The 16980-nt window shown below is 39.3% G+C and overlaps 2 protein-coding genes across 4 annotated transcripts in view; one reads left to right on the top strand and one right to left on the bottom strand.

Annotated features, from left to right (window-relative positions):
• ANLN (anillin, actin binding protein) overlaps positions 1 to 16980 on the top strand; it is a 125403-nt gene that overhangs the window by 10120 nt on the left and 98303 nt on the right. The window lies entirely within an intron of this gene.
• The window catches only part of MATCAP2 (microtubule associated tyrosine carboxypeptidase 2), a 43114-nt gene continuing 38803 nt past the window's right edge, over positions 12670 to 16980 (bottom strand). For both annotated transcript variants that reach the window (XM_073238599.1, XM_017661435.3), the window contains one exon: positions 12670 to 16775. In XM_073238599.1, coding sequence (XP_073094700.1) covers positions 16614 to 16775 — 162 coding nt within the window. In that variant the 3' untranslated portion in view covers positions 12670 to 16613. The remainder of the gene's footprint in view (positions 16776 to 16980) is intronic.

Raw genomic sequence — 16980 nt, 5'->3', positions numbered from 1 at the left:
CTGCTTTTTTTTTTTTTTTTTTAATTAAGAGAAAGGAATATTATCAGAAAAGAGTACCTCCATAGCTGATCATCTGACACCCTTTAAGTGATCAACATTAAGGATATTTAAAGCATGCGTTGATCTTTGATTTACCAATAGTTTTATCCTGTTAAGGAGTAATCCCCCTTTTCTTTCTTTCTTTCTTTTTTTTTTTTTTTTAAATTTTTAATCTACACTTACCTGAAGAATACTATGTTTACTATGCTCTCCCCTATATCAGGTCCCCCCTAACAACCACATTACGGTTACTGTCCATCAGCTTAGCAAAATGTTGTAGAGTCACTACTTGTCCTCTCTGTGTTGTGCAGCCCACCCTCCCCTTTCTCCCTCCCCCCCATGCATGCTAATCTTAATACCCCCCTTCTTCTTCCCCCCCCTTATCCCTCCCTGCCCACCCATCCTCCCCAGTTCCTTTCCCTTTGGTACCTGTTAGTCCATTTTTGGGTTCTGTAATTCTGCTGCTGTTTTGTTCCTTCAGTTTTTCCTTTGTTCCTATACTCCTCAGATGAGTGAAATCATTTGGTATTTCTCTTTCTCCGCTTGGCTTATTTCACTGAGCATAATACTCTCCAGCTCCATCCATGTTGCTGCAAATGGTTGGATTTTTCCACTTCTTATGGCTGAGTAGTATTCCATTGTGTATATGTACCACATCTTCTTTATCCATTCATCTACAGATGGACATTTAGGTTGCTTCCAATTCTTGGCTATTGTAAATAGTGCTGCGATAAACATAGGAGTGCATCTGTCTTTCTCAAACTTGATTGCTGCGTTCTTAGGGTAAATTCCTAGGAGTGGAATTCCTGGGTCAAATGGTAGGTCTGTTTTGAGCATTTTGATGCACCTCCATACTGCTTTCCACAATGGTTGAACTAATTTACATTCCCACCAGCAGTGTAGGAGGGTTCCCCTTTCTCCACAGCCTCGCCAACATTTGTTGTTGTTTGTCTTTTGGATGGCAGCTATCCTTACTGGTGTGAGGTGATACCTCATTGTAGTTTTAATTTGCATTTCTCTGATAATTAGCGATGTGGAGCATCTTTTCATGTGTCTCTTGGCCATCTGTATTTCTTTTTTGGAGAACTGTCTGTTCAGTTCCTCTGCCCATTTTTTAATTGGGTTATTTGTTTTTTGTTTGTTGAGGCGTGTGAGCTCTTTATATATTCTGGACGTCAAGCCTTTATCAGATCTGTCATTTTCAAATATATTCTCCCATACTGTAGGGTTCCTTTTTGTTCTATTGATGGTGTCTTTCGCTGTACAGAAGCTTTTCAGCTTAATGTAGTCCCACTTGCTCATTTTTGCTGTTGTTTTCCTTGCCCGGGGAGATATGTTCAAGAAGAGATCACTCATGTTTATGTCTAAGAGGTTTTTGCCTATGTTTTTTTCCAAGAGTTTAATGGTTTCGTGACTTACATTCAGGTCTTTGATCCATTTTGAGTTTACCTTTGTATATGGGGTTAGACAATGGTCCAGTTTCATTCTCCTACATGTAGCTGTCCAGTTTTGCCAGCACCATCTGTTGAAGAGACTGTCATTTTGCCATTGTATGTCCATGGCTCCTTTATCAAATATTAATTGACCATATATGTTTGGGTTAATTTCTGGGGTCTCTAATCTGTTCCACTGGTCTGTGGCTCTGTTCTTGTGCCAGTACCAAATTGTCTTGATTACTATGGCTTTGTAGTAGAGCTTGAAGTTGGGGAGTGAGATCCCCCCTACTTTATTCTTCTTTTTCAGGATTGCTTTGGCTATTCGGGGTCTTTGGTGTTTCCATATGAATTTTTGAATTATTTGTTCCAATTCATTGAAGAATGTTGCTGGTAATTTGAGAGGGATTGCATCAAATTTGTATATTGCTTTCGGCAGGATGGCCATTTTGACGATATTAATTCTTCCTAGCCATGAGCATGGGATGAGTTTCCATTTATTAGTGTCCCCTTTAATTTCTCTTAAGAGTGACTTGTAGTTTTCAGAGTATAAGTCTTTCACTTCCTTGGTTAGGTTTATTCCTAGGTATTTTATTCTTTTTGATGCAATGGTGAATGGAATTGTTTTCCTGATTTCTCTTTCTATTGATTCGTTGTTAGTGTATAGGAAAGCTACAGATTTCTGTGTGTTGATTTTGTATCCTGCAACTTTGCTGTATTCCGATATCAGTTCTAGTAGTTTTGGAGTGGAGTCTTTAGGGTTTTTTATGTACAGTATCATATCATCTGCAAATAGTGACAGTTTAACTTCTTCTTTACCAATCTGGATTCCTTGTATTTCTTTGTTTTGTCTGATTGCCGTGGCTAGGACCTCCAGTACTATGTTAAATAACAGTGGGGAGAGTGGGCATCCCTGTCTGGTTCCCGATCTCAGTGGAAATGCTTTCAGCTTCTCGCTGTTCAGTATAATGCTGGCTGTGGGTTTATCATATATGGCCTTTATTATGTTGAGGTACTTGCCCTCTACTCCCATTTTGCTGAGAGTTTTTATCATGAATGGATGTTGAATTTTGTCAAATGCTTTTTCAGCATCTATGGAGATGATCATGTGGTTTTTGTCTTTCTTTTTGTTGATGTGGTGGATGATGTTGATGGATTTTCGAATGTTGTACCATCCTTGCATCCCTGGGATGAACCCCACTTGGTCATGGTGTATGATCCTTTTGATATACTGTTGAATTCTGTTTGCTAATATTTTATTGAGTATTTTTGCATCTACGTTCATCAGGGATATTGGTCTGTAATTTTCTTTTTTGGTGGGGTCTTTGCCTGGTTTTGGTATTAGGGTGATGTTGGCTTCATAGAATGAGTTTGGGAGTATTCCCTCTTCTTCTATTTTGTGGAACACTTTAAGGAGAATGGGTATTATGTCTTCTCTGTGTGTCTGATAAAATTCCGAGGTAAATCCGTCCGGCCCCGGGGTTTTGTTCTTGGGTAGTTTTTTGATTACTGTTTCAATTTCTTTGCTTGTAATTGGTTTGTTTAACTTTTGTGTTTCTTCCTTGGTCAGTCTTGGGAGGTTGTATTTTTCTAGGAAGTTGTCCATTTCTTCTAGGTTTTCCAGCTTGTTGGCATATAGGTTTTCATAGTAGTCTTTAATAATTCTTTGTATTTCTGTGGAGTCTGTCGTGATTTTTCCATTCTCATTTCTGATTATGTTGATTTGTGTTGACTCTCTTTTTCTCTTAATAAGTTGGGCTAGAGGCTTATCTATTTTGTTTATTTTCTCAAAGAACCAGCTCTTGGTTTCGTTGATTTTTGCTATTGTTTTATTCTTCTCAATTTTGTTTATTTCTTCTCTGATCTTTATTATGTCCCTCCTTCTGCTGACTTTAGGCCTCATTTGTTCTTCTTTTTCCAGTTTTAATAATTGTGATGTTAGACTATTCATTTGGGATTGTTCTTCCTTCTTCAAGTGTGCCTGGATTGCTATATACTTTCCTCTTAAGACTGCTTTCGCTGCATCCCACAGAAGTTGGGGCTTAGTGTTGTTGTTGTCATTTGTTTCTATATATTCCTTGATCTCTATTTTGATTTGTTCATTGATCCATTGATTATTTAGTAGCATGTTGTTAAGCCTCCATGTGTTTGTGAGCCTTTTTGTTTTCTTTGTAGAATTTATTTCTACTTTCATACCTTTGTGGTCTGAAAAATTGGTTGGTAGAATTTCAATATTGTGGAATTTACTGAGGCTCTTTTTGTGAGCTAGTATGTGGTCTATTCTAGAGAATGTTCCATGTGCACTTGAGAAGAATGTATATCCTGTTGCTTTTGGATGTAAAGTTCTATAGATGTCTATTAGGTCCATCTGTTCTAGTGTGTTGTTCAGTGCCTGTGTGTCTTTACTTATTTTCTGCCCGGTGGATCTATCCTTTGGGGTGAGTGGTGTGTTGAAGTCTCCTACAATGAATGCATTGCAGTCTATTTCCCTCTTTAGTTCTGTTAGTATTTGCTTCACATATGCTGGTGCTCCTGTATTGGGTGCATATATATTTAGAATGGTTATATCCTCTTGTTGGACTAAGCCCTTTATCATTATGTAGTGGCCTTCTTTATCTCTTGTTACTTTCTTTGTTTTGAAGTCTATTTTGTCTGATATTAGTACTGCAACCCCTGCTTTCTTCTCACTGTTGTTTGCCTGAAATATGTTTTTCCATCCCTTGACTTTTAGTCTATGCTTATCTTTGGGTTTAAGGTGAGTTTCTTGTAAGCAGCATATAGATGGGTCTTGCTTTTTTATCCATTCTATTACTCTATGTCTTTTGATTGGTGCATTAAGTCCATTTACATTTAGGGTGACTATTGAAAGATATGTACTTATTGCCATTGCAGGCTTTAGATTCGTGGTTACCAAAGGTTCAAGGTTAGCTTCTTTAGTATCTTACTGCCTAACTTAGCTCGCTTATTGAGCTGTTATATACACTGTCTGGAGAGTCTTTTCTTCTCTCCCTTCTTATTCCTCCTCCTCCCTTCTTCATATGTTGTGTGTTTTGTTCTGTGCTCTTTTTAGGGGTGCTCCCATCTAGAGCAGTCCCTGTAGGATGCCCTGTAGAGGTGGTTTGTGGGAAGCAAATTCCCTCAGCTTTTGCTTGTCTGGGAATTGTTTGATCCCACCATCATATTTAAATGATAGTCGTGCTGGATACAGTATCCTTGGTTCAAGGCCCTTCTGTTTCATTGCATTAAGTATATCATGCCATTCTCTTCTGGCCTGTAGGGTTTCTGTTGAGAAGTCTGATGTTAGCCTGATTGGTTTTCCTTTATACGTGACCTTTTTCTCTCTAGCTGCCTTTAAAACTCTTTCCTTGTCCTTGATCCTTGCCATTTTAATTATTATGTGTCTTGGTGTTGTCCTCCTTGGATCCTTTCTGTTGGGGGTTCTGTATAATTCCATGGTCTGTTCGATTATTTCCTCCCCCAGTTTGGGGAAGTTTTCAGCAATTATTTCTTCAAAGACCCTTTCTATCCCTTTTCCTCTTTCTTCCTCTTCTGGTATCCCTATAATACGAATGTTTTTCCTTTTGTATTGGTCACATATTTCTCTTAGTGTTGTTTCATTCCTGGAGATCCTTTTATCTCTCTCTATGTCAGCTTCTATACGTTCCTGTTCTCTGGCTTCTATTCCTTCAATGGCCTCTTGCATCTTATCCATTCTGCTTATAAATCCTTCCAGGGATTGTTTCACTTCTGTGATCTCTTTCCTGACATCTGTGATCTCCTTCCGGACTTCATCCCACTGCTCTTGCATTTTTCTCTGCATCTCATCCCACTGCTCTTGCATTTTTCTCTGCATCTCATCCCATTGCTCTTGCATTTTTTTCTGCATCTCTGTCAGCATGTTCATGATTTTTATTTTGAATTCTTTTTCAGGAGGACTAGTTAGGTCTGTCTCCTTCTCAGGTGTTGTCTCTGTGATCTTTGTCTGCCTGTAGTTTTGCCTTTTCATGGTGATAGAGATAGTCTGCAGAGCTGGTACAAGTGACTGCTGGAAGAGCTTCCCTTCTTGTTGGTTTGTAGCCTTTTCCTGGGAGAATAGCGACCTCTAGTGGCTTGTGCTGGGCAGCTGTGCGCAGACAGGGCTTCTGCTTCCTGCCCAGTTGCTTTGGGGTTTATCTCCACTGTTGCTGTGGGCTTGGCCTGGCTGGGGCTGTTCCTCCAAAATGGTGGAGCCCCGTTAGAGGGGGAGCAGCCAGGAGACTATTTATCTCCGTAAGGGGCCTCTGTGCTCCCTGCTGCCCAGGGGGTTAGAGTGCCCAGAGATCCCCAGATTCCCTGCTTCTGGTCTAAGTGACCTGTCCTGCCCCTTTAAGATTTCCAAAAAGCACTCTCCAAACCAAAACAACAACAGCAACAATGAGAGAGGGAACAGAAAGGAAAAAAAAAAAGAAAAAACACGCGATTTTTTTTTTTTTTTCCTCAGGTGCCGGTCCCAGGCACCCGCGCACTGGTCCTGCTGCCCTGTCTCCCTAGCACCAGGGTCCCTGTCCTTTCAAGGCTTCCAAAAAGCACCCACCCACCGGTCCCGCAGGGAAGGAACGCTCAATATTCTTTGTCCTCAGGCACTGGTCCCACGCACCCGCTCACCAGTCCTGCCGCCCTGCCTCCCTAGCACCGGGGTCCCTGTCCCTTCAAGGCTTCCAAAAAGCACTTGGCAAAAAGAGAGGAAAAAAAGGGGAAAAACGCGCGATTTCTTCCGTCCTCAGGTGCTGGTCTCAGGCACCCACCCACCGGTCCCACAGGGAAAAAAGCGGGATATTCTTTGTCCTCAGGTGCCGGTCCCAGGCACCTGCTCACCAGTCCCGCCGCCCTGCCTCCCTAGCACCGGGGTCCCTGTCCCTTTTAGGCTTCCAAAAAGCACTCGCAGAAAAGAGAAAAAAAAAAGGGGAAAAACGCGCGATTTCCTCTGTCCTCAAGTGCCGGTCTCAGGCACCCGCCCACCGGTCCCGCAGGGAAAAACGGGGGATATTCTTTGTCCTCAGGCGCCGGTCCCAGCCACCCGCTCACCAGTCCCGCCACCGTGCCTCCCTAGCACTGGGGTCCCCGTCCCTTCAAGGCTTCCAAAAAGCGCTTGCCAAAAAGAGAAAAAAAAAAAGGGGAAAAACGCGCGACCTCCTCCGTCCTCAGGCACCGGTCTCAGGCACCCGCCCCCAGGTCTCGCAGGGAGAAACGCGGGATATTCTTTGTCCTCCGGCGCTGTTCCCAGGCACCTCCTCACCGGTCCCGCCACCCTGCCTCCCCAGCAACGGGGGCCCGTCCCTCTAAGGCTTCCAAAAAGCGCTCGCCAAAAAAAAAAAACTGCTCCGGTTTCTCTCCACCCGCCGGGAGCCGGGGGGAGGGGCGCTCGGGTCCCGCCGGGCTGGGGCTTGTATCTTACCCCCTTCACAAGGCGCTGGGTTCTTGCAGGTGTGGATGTGGTCTGGATGTTGTCCTGTGTCCTGTGGTCTCTATTTTAGGAAGATTTTTCTTTGTTATATTTTCATAGCTCTATGTGTTTTTGGGAGGAGATTTCCACTGCTCTACTCACGCCGCCATCTTGGCTCCCGCCTCTCCATATGTCTTTTTTTTTTAAGGTATCATTGATATACAATCTTCTGAAGGTTTTACATGAGCAACATTGTGGTTACTACATTCACCCATATTATCAACTCCCTCACACACACCCTATTGTAGTCACTGTCCATCAGTGTAGTAAGATGCTATAGAATCACTACCTGCCTTCTCTGTGCTATACTCCATGCCCCCCCTACATTATGTGTGCCAATCATAATACCCTTTAATTCCCTTTTCCCCCCTCCCCACCCACCCTCCCCTTTGGTAACCACTAGTCCCTTCTTGGAGTCTGTGAGTCTGCTGCTGTTTTGTTCCTTTAGTTTTGCTTTGTTGTTATATTCCACAAATGAGTGAAATCATTTGGTATTTGTCTTTCTCCACCTGGCTTACTTCACTGAACATAATACCTTCTAGCTCCATCCATGTTGTTCCAAATGGTAGGATTTGTTTTCTTCTTATAGCTGAATAATATTCCATTATGTATATGTACCACATCTTCTTTATTCATTCACTAATGGACAGTTAGGTTGCTTCCATGTCTTGGCTATTGTAAATAGTGCTGTGATAAACAGGAATGCTTGTCTTTTTGAATCTGTGATCTTGTTTTCTTCAGGTAAATTTCTAGGAGTGGAATTCCTGGGTCAAATGGTATTTCTATTTTGAGGTTTTTGAGGTACCTCCATATTGCCTTTCACAATGGTTGAACTAATTTACATTCCCATCAACAGTATAGGAGGGTTCCCCTTTCTCTGCATCCTTGCCAGTATTTGTTGTTCTTTGTCTTTTGGATGTTAGCTATCCTAACTGGTGTGAGGTGATATCTCATTGTGGTTTTAATTTGCATTTCCCTAATGATTACGATGTGTAGCATCTTTTCATGTGCTTGTTGGCCATCTGAATTTCTTCTTTGGAGAAGTGTCTGTTCAGATCATTTGCCCATTTTTAAATTGGGTTATTTGCTTTTTTGGTGTTGAGGTGTGTGAGTTCTTTATATATTTTAGATGTTAACACCTTGTTGGATATGTTGTTTACAAATATATTCTCCCATACTTTAGCACGCCTTTTTGTTCTACCAATGGTGTCCTTTGCTGTACAGAAGCTTTTTAGTTTGATGTAGTCCCATTTGTTCATTTTTGCTTTTCTTTCCCTTGCCCGATGTGTTCAGGAAATGTTGCTCATGTTTATATTCATGAGATTTTTGCCTATGTTTTCTTCTAGGAGTTTTATGGTTTCATTAAACCTGGTTACACTCAGGTCTTTGATCCATTTCGAGTTTACTTTTGTATATGGAGTTAGGCAGTAATCCATTTTCATTCTCTTACATGTAGCTGTGCAGTTTTGCCAACACCATTTGTTGAAGAGTCTGTCATTTCCCCATTGTATATCCATGGCTCCTTTATTATATGTTAATTGGCCAATAATGTGTGGGTTTATATCTGGGCTTTCTATTCTGTCCCATTGATCTATGCGTCTGTTCTTGTTCCAGTACCAAGTTGTTTGGATTACTGTGTCTTTGTAATAGAGCTTGAAGTTGGGAAGCATAATCCCTTCAGATTTATTATTCCTTCTTAGGATTGCTTTGGCTATTGATGGGCTTTTGTAGTTCCATATGAATTTTAGAACTATTTGTTCTAGTTCATTGAACAATGCTATTGGTATTTTAATAGGGATTGCATTGTGTCTGTAGATTACTTTGGGTAGGTGGCCATTTTGCCAATATTAATTCTTCCTATCCATGAGCACGGGATATATTTCCATCTATTGGTGTCTTCTTTAATTTCTTTCATGTCTCATATTATTCAGGGTATAGGTTTTTCACTTCCTTGGTTGGGTTTATTCCTTGGTATTTTATTCTTCTTGATGCAATTGTAAATGGAACTGTTTTTCTGATTTCTCTTTTTCTTTCTTCTAGTTCATCATTATTATATAGGAATGCAACAATTTCCGTGTATTAATTTTGTATTGTGCAACTTTGCTGAATTCGGTTACTAGTTCTAGTAATTTTGGGGTGGATTCTTTAGGGTTTTTTAATGTACAATATCATGTCATCTGCAAACAGTGACAGTTTAACTTCATCCTTACCAGCCTGGATGTCTTTTATTTCTTTATGTTGTCTGATTGTCATGGTTGGGACCTCCAGTACTGTGTTGAAGAAAAGTAGGGAGAGTGTGTGTCCTTGTCTTGTTCCTGATTTTAGAGGAAAAGCTTTCAGCTTTTTGCTGCTAAGTATGGTGTTGGCTATGGGTTTGTCATATATGGCCTTTATTATGTTGAGGTACTTGCTCTCTATACCCATTTTGTTGGGAGTTTTTATTATGAGTGGGTGTTGAATTTTGTCAAATGCTTTTTTGGTATCTATGGAGATGAGCATGTGAGTTTTGTCCTTCTTTTTGTTGATGTGGTGTATGATGTTGATGGAATTTCAAATATTGTACCATCTTTACATCCCTGGAATAAATCCCACTTGGTCATGATGGATTATCTTTTTAATGTATTTTTGAATTCAGTTTGCTAATATTTTGTTGAGTGTTTTTCCATCTATATTCATCAGGGATATTGGTCTGTAATTTTCTGTTTTTATGGTGTCTTTGCCTGGTTTGGTATTAGAGGGATGCTGGCTTCATAGAATGAGTTTGGAAGTATTCCCTCCTCTTCTACTTTTTGTAAAACTTTAAGGAGGGTGGGTATTAGGTCTTCACTAAATGTTTGTTGAAATTCAGCCTTCAAGCCATCTGGTCCAGGGGTTTTGTCCTTAGGTAGTTTTTTTGATTACCAGTTCAATTTCCTTGCTCAGAATTGGTCTGTTCAGAATTTCTCTTTCATCCTGGGTCAATCCTGGAATGTTGTACTTATCTAGAAAGTTTCTTTTTGGTTATCCAATTTGTTAACATGTAATTTTTCATAGTATTCTCTAATCATTCTTTGTATTTCCATGGTATCCATATTGATTTTTCTTTTCTCAATTCTGATTCTGTTTATGTGTTATAGACTCTTTTTTCTTGATGACTCTGACTAACCCTAAGGGTTTATCTATTTTGTTTATTTTCTTGAAAAAAGAGCTCCTGGTTTCATTGATATTGTTTTATCCTTCTCAATTGTATTTTTTTCTGCTCTGATCTTTATATTCCTCCTTTGGCTTTGGGCCTCATTTGTTCTTCTTTTTCTAGTTTCATTAATTGTCAGTTTAGACTATTCATTTGGGATTGTTCTTTCTTGAGGTCGGCCTCTATTGCAATATACTTCCCTCTTAGGACTGCCTTCACTGTATCCCACAGGTTCTGGGGTGTTCTTGTTGTTTTCATTTATCTCCATTGATTGCTTGATCCCTGTTTTTATTTGGACATTGATCCATTGATTGATTAGGAGCATGTTGTTAAGCTCAGTAATTAATTGGTCTACTTCCTTTACTGTGGTTTCATTTTCTCTGGTGACAGCTATTTAGCCTTAGGAGCACTTCCATCTAGTGCAGTCCCTTCAAAATAAACTTTAGAGATGGTTTGTGGGAGGTAAATTCCCTTAACTTTTGCTTATCTGGAAATTAATCCCTGCTTCAAATTTAAATGGTAATGTTGCTGGGTAGAATATTCTTGATTGGATGCCCTTCTGTTTCATTGCATTAGATACATCATGTCGTTCCCTTCTGATGTGTAAGGTTTCTGTTGAGAAGTCTGATGATAACCTGATGGGTTTTCCTTTGTATGTGATTTTTTTTCTCTCTCTGGCTGCTTTTAATACTTTCTCTTTGTCCTTGATCTTTGCCATTTTAATTATCATATGTCTTGGTGTTGTCTTCCTAGGGTCCCTTGTCTTGGGAAATCTGTGCACTTCCATGACCTGAGAGACTATTTCTTTCTCCAGATTGGGGAAGTTTTCAGTAATTTAAATTTTTTTGTTTACACATATTTCTGTCTTCTCATTTTGTTTGACTTTGTGTTTCTATGGGTCAGGCAAAAGGGCTCCTTCTCCCAGCCTGAAGGAGTGGACTTGTGCAGAAATGTCACATTGGTAGGTTTGTGTGCCTGGCAGTTTCAGTTGATAAGCTAGATTGCAGCTGGTGGCAGAGGGGCATCATCTGGAAATCTCTCAGTTTGGTGCCAGCCAGGGCAACACTTGGGGAGCAGCCAAGGATAGGAGATGAAGGGGGTTGGGAGAATCTGGGTGGGTGCTGGCCAAGACCATGCTGATGTGGACTCAGAAGCAGCATGGGCAGGGTGCATCTGTGTGAGTGCAATGCTACTGCCACCTCGGTGGGACTTTTGGATCTCCAGGGGACACATTTGGCCATGTGTGGGGGCTGGGAGGCCACCTTGGTTACATCTGAATCTGGTGTGTACCTCCAGTGCCTACTCCTGTTTACACTGTGTGGGAGGAATGCAAACAATGACACTCACCTGTACCTCTGATCCCAAAGTGGGTTCTAGGAGTTCCCTCACCATTTAGTGGATGGTTTAAGTTCTAAAATCAGCTTCCTTCACTTACAGTGTAGTTCCCTTTAAATTCCTTTTTTTCCCCTGTGTCTGAGGGCAGGTGACTGCATTCTGGTCCCTCAGTAAAATCCCTCCCTATTACAGGGCTAAATTGGGGGTGTGGTTCCTGCTATTTGTGCCTCCATATGTCCTGACATATTTTATGTGGTATTTCTATTCTTCTTTGTGCAGGTGCTCACTCATGCCTCAATTCTTCCTCAAGAGAAAATGCTCTGTATGTAGGTGTAAATTCAGTGTGTAGTTGGAAGTCATTTGGGTTCTCTCTATGCCCCCATTTTCTGTATAGCATTTTCTAGTCACTTAACTAGTGCCTTGATAATGAGTTTTAAGTTGTTTCTACTCTGTTGTTACTATAATGTTGCAGTGAATATCCTTATACATATATCCATGCACATATGTGCAATGTATATGTGATGAATAAGTATTGTGATAGTACATATATTAGATAAATCCTGATGTGGAATTGTTGGGTCAAAGGATATATGCTCAGTATTTTCATGTATTTTCTAACTGAGCTCTAGAATCAATCTATCAAAAATATCCTTTTGGAATTGTGATTGGAAGCATTTCCTGTAAGTCAAGTCTAGTGGTGGTAAATTCAGCTTTTGTTTTCTGGAAATGTCTTTATCTCTTTTTCATTTCTGCTGGACAGTTTTGCTCATGTATTCTTGGTTTGCTGGGTTTTTTCCTTTCAGTAGTTTGAATGTATCATCTACTCTTCCCTGGCCTGTACAATTTCTTCTGAGAAATCTGATGACAGTATGGAGGTTCCCTTTTAAGTTACAAACTTCTTTTGTCTTGCTTTTAAGATTCTCTCTTTGTCTTTGACTTTTTAAAAAAATATTTTTATTATAAATGTCTTGGAGAAGATTACTTTGACCTATGAACTTCATGAACTTGGATATTCCAAAATTTCTTTTCAGATTTGGGAAGTCTTCAGCCATTATTTCTTTAAATAAGCCTTCTGCCCTGAGCTGTGCCACCCTGAGGGAGCGGTGATGTTAGTAAAGTCCATTGTTCCTCTTCAATGTTCCTCTTCATTGCACCTGAACTCATTTTTTTTTTCTCCAATAATGTGCTGCAACCTGTCTGCTGGAAATCTGGACTTTCACAAAGGCTCTCTTGTCCATGGGTGATTGTGTAAGATGGTGTTTTCTAGGGATTTCTGGGCTGGAGTTGAAACAGTCTAGAGCTGGTTCACTAGCCATTGCATGGTCCAAGCCAGGACCTATGTATGTATGTCTAATACCCAGTGAGTCAGTGGGCAAGATTCTTTCTGAATTGCTGGATGTATGATACTGGATTCCAAAGCTCCCAGGAAGGCATTTTTCTCTGTAGATGGATGTCAAATTGTTGTTGGGGGAGAGGATGAAAATAAGGGATGTCTTATTCAGCCATGTTACTAATGTCACTTCTGAAGTTGGTTGTCTCCAATTAGGATAACTGGATGGCTGGGAAGAAATGAATGTTTAGTAGTCTTGGTAGTCAAATTTCTGCTCTTTTTGCTTTGTCCTCTTTCCCTAGGTGCTATTCCTTTCAGTTCTGAAGGCTAGAAGTTCAAGATCAAGGTACTGGCAGGTTTGGTTTCTCTGGAGGGCCATAAGGGAAGGATCTGTCCTAGGCATCTCTCCTTGGCTTACAGATGGCTGCCCTCTTGCTTCCTCTTCATACAGTCCTCCCTCTGTGAGCTTGAAATTCCACATATTCTTAAAGCTCTTTCATAGCTAGCTTTCAAACACTGATATTTCACATCCTGGCATTAGTTTCAAGATGTTTTTTCTGTTAGCTATTATAATCAGAATGAACAAAAATGGATGAAATTATAGCCAGCTAACAAGGCTTTCTTTTAAGTGCAGTAAACGTTTGAATTCAAAACCAAAAGTAAGCTTAAGAATGAAGAGTTGGTTCTTCTGGGCACCTGCTAGAGGTCTCAAGGGATCTCCTCCAGGCCTTTGACCCAAGCAGCTGTATTCATGGTAAATTTTTTCTCCTGGGCTAAAGCTACTCAGGTTCCAACCACATGCCTTACAAAGAATGGTAATAAAGTATTGTGAACACACCCCACTTTACAGGTGATCTTTCTCCTTGCCTCAAACACATGAGCAGGCCCATTTACTACAGTTTATGTTCTTTTGGTAGCACTTCCAGGGTATGGGACTGGCTGTGCTGTAACCTGGTTCTGTACCAGTCTTCCTTACTAGATTGTGAACAGTTCTTCTCCCCCTCATCAGAGGATCTTTAGCACTCAGCACAGATCCTGCTCCCAGTAAGTTATGTGTAAAAGTTTACTCAATGAACAGTGTAGTAAATTAAGACAAAATTATCCCTCTCTCCTCTTCCCTTCTCCTTATGCCCCATGAGAGTATAAACTGAACTAATCAGGGGAATGGTAGCGTGTGGCAAACATAATGTTTTTTTCTATAAATAAGGATACTTGAAGACAAACATGACTAATGGTCTCTTCAGTAATTATCACACAATAAAAAACCAGAAATACCACAATGAAAATATAATTCGATTTTCAAAGAACATAAGTTTATATGCATATATATTCACTGACTTCACTTGAGAACCTCAATGCTATTTATTTCTATTATAGCTAGACACAAATGCCCAAAGATATACAAAACAAACTATATAAATTTTAAATACTTTTACAAAGGTGAAAATATAAAGAAATGAAGACTATGGATTTACATTTGCAAAGAACTTTACTTTGAATCCCATCTGGAGGGAAAACCTAACAGTTTATCAGAATTTGTATTTGCTACAACCATGTTAAAATTACAGTGGACAAAATTGATGAAATCTTAATCATCAATTGCCTATTGCAAATAACTATTAAAATTAATAAAATCTTCAACTATTTTCCTAAGTGCTGCTACTATGCTTTTCTATTAATTAAAACTCTTAGGGAACAAAGCTGACCTAATTGCTATTTAATAAAAGAGAATAAACATTAATTTAATCTTCAACCCCAACAACTTTTAAAGTTTAGAGCTCTGTATTTCTGTTAATCTGAAACTATTTTTGGTTCATTGCTAACTTTTAAAATATCTTAAGACAATCAGTGTGATTTAAAGGTCTGCCTGGACAGTGCTCATGTTTTCTGTCTCTATATACCAAAGCAGTAAGGCTAGGAAGATTTTCCTTTTCCAAATCAGATAAAGAGAGAGTATCCATTTTTAAATTCAGGGACTAGAACCACTGCAAATAATCCTTCCAATAGTAAATTAAGGCTGCTATGATCTTCCTTTATATTAAAACCATAAGATTAGCAGTGTTACTGCCTACAAATACTGAGTTTATAAGCATTTGGTCTTAAATCACAGGACATAAATATTGCCATTTCTGTCTATATTTCAATATCAATAAATAAGACATTGTTTTCACAATCATCTCTGATAAGTCTGAAGATGAAGTCAGAAGACACTACACAAAGCTGAAACTAGAAGATTGTCCTACAAGGAAATACTGATTGAGGGTCAAGAGTGGTTGTCCAGTGCCTAGTTAATGTTGATGCGCTGTGCTCCCAAGCCCTGCTGAGAGATGTGCAGGCCACACTCTAGCCAGCATGGCACGTCTGTGAACACCTTCAATGCTACAAAGCGCCTGGCCTGCTACTACTAAGATGAGATGCATCGCTTTGCAAGGACTTCCAAGTGCCAGCTAGAGTATATCCTGTTTGCTACAACATTCTTCTTTGAGGCAAGCCTTTCTGGCTATGGGAATGAGAAAAATCACATAACATAGCCTGCAAAATATTTCCTAAAATCATTTCCTACCATGAATGTGGACCAGCGTTTGTAGTATGCATTTACCATTGTTAGCACCATATTTAAGCCTGACTTGAGGTAAAGATAAACTCTCTCAGGTAGCTTTGCAGAGAAATTACAGTAGCAATTTTGAATGGGGTGTTTACAGCAGTATTCTTTCCAATCATTAAAATAAGATGTTTGAAGAACCTTTCAATCTCAAGTATATATATATATATATATATATATCCAAGTATGTACTAAAATTGATCAATTACAGTGCTAGGTATATAAACTTTTAGCAGGAGAAATGGAACAAAACAGACCTCTCATTTTTTAAATTCAAACTATGTTATTATTAGGTTGATGAAGTCAGATTTTGATAAAATACACTGAGCTAGTATCACAAGGCTAATTTATCAAATTGCAATGCCCCAAAATTCCATTTTTCAGAGTATAGTCAAGTTTACTGTAGACGTTATTCAGTCAACATCCAACCTATACATGAACTAGATAAGTGCATTTGTCCCCTGTTGATTATTCCATTTAATAAAAAGGTGAGTAGCTTCTCCTTTTCCCATATTTTAATTGTGTAGACAAACCTCTCTGGAACTTAAATTTGTTCACATAAAGGTATGGAGAGGGAAAGACTCTAAAACTTCATTACTTAAAATTTTGAAGGGGTACAATATGTTTCAGCAAATGAAACCAGTTTAGTTAAAGGATAACTGGAAAAATGAGGTAATTCTCTAATTCCTATAAACTGATAAGGTAAAACCATAAGGGAAATAAAGAACTTTTCAAATTGCTTCTTCCTTTTTTTTAACATTACTTAGCATATAAGAAAAATGAGAAATCTTAGATATAGCTAGATTTTAAGGGTATAACAAAACTAATGAGAATAGTTACTATTAATTTATCAACTAAAATATAACCTTGGAGTTTGAACAACATGGTAATTCAATTTCTAGTGAGAAGTGGCTTGGTGCTCAGGCAGAAGTTTATCACTCAATTTGATTGAGGTTCTTCAAAAATACTCATCAGTAATATTTTCATCTGACTTTGTTGAGTCTTAGATGAAAGCAGGAGTAACTTCCCCCTGCAACCTATAGAAACATTACAGGGAAATAGTTTAAGGTTCGTACTTAACCTTAAAATCCAGAATACTGCAGAGCATTCTTCAGAAAACTCATGTAAACATTCTTCTTTTATAAATCTGCTGGTGCTAACTGCACCTAACTGGTAATATACATAGAGGTATAGCTGAGCTATGTCTGCAAGAAAGTTAATTAATATATAAGATCTTTCAGTTCCCTGTCGGTCAGTTCATTCACTTCCATGATCTTCTCTAAGTGTTCCATATATCGACCATGGTCCTGCAGGAAGTGAGGGACCCTCATGTTTTCAATAACTGCCAATCCTTTTAACCGATCCACATCTTCATAAGAGACCTAAAAAAAGGAAGACTGGTAATTATGTTTAAAAATTAACCCATTACATTTTGAAAGCAATTTCTTCCCTGGGTTTTAGGTGAAAATCTTAAGTATATGCACTGTTCAAATTACTTTAATACCTGAAAATATCAGTAGTTTCCTTTACATTACTGTGTCAAATAAGCACATTCTGGACCAACTCAGTTTGCTAGAAATTACATAG

The sequence above is a fragment of the Manis javanica genome, chromosome 6 (assembly GCF_040802235.1).
Source record: "Manis javanica isolate MJ-LG chromosome 6, MJ_LKY, whole genome shotgun sequence".
Lineage (NCBI taxonomy): Eukaryota > Metazoa > Chordata > Mammalia > Pholidota > Manidae > Manis > Manis javanica.
Note: the sequence above shows the minus strand (reverse complement) of the source record. Positions and strands in the feature narration are given on the sequence as shown.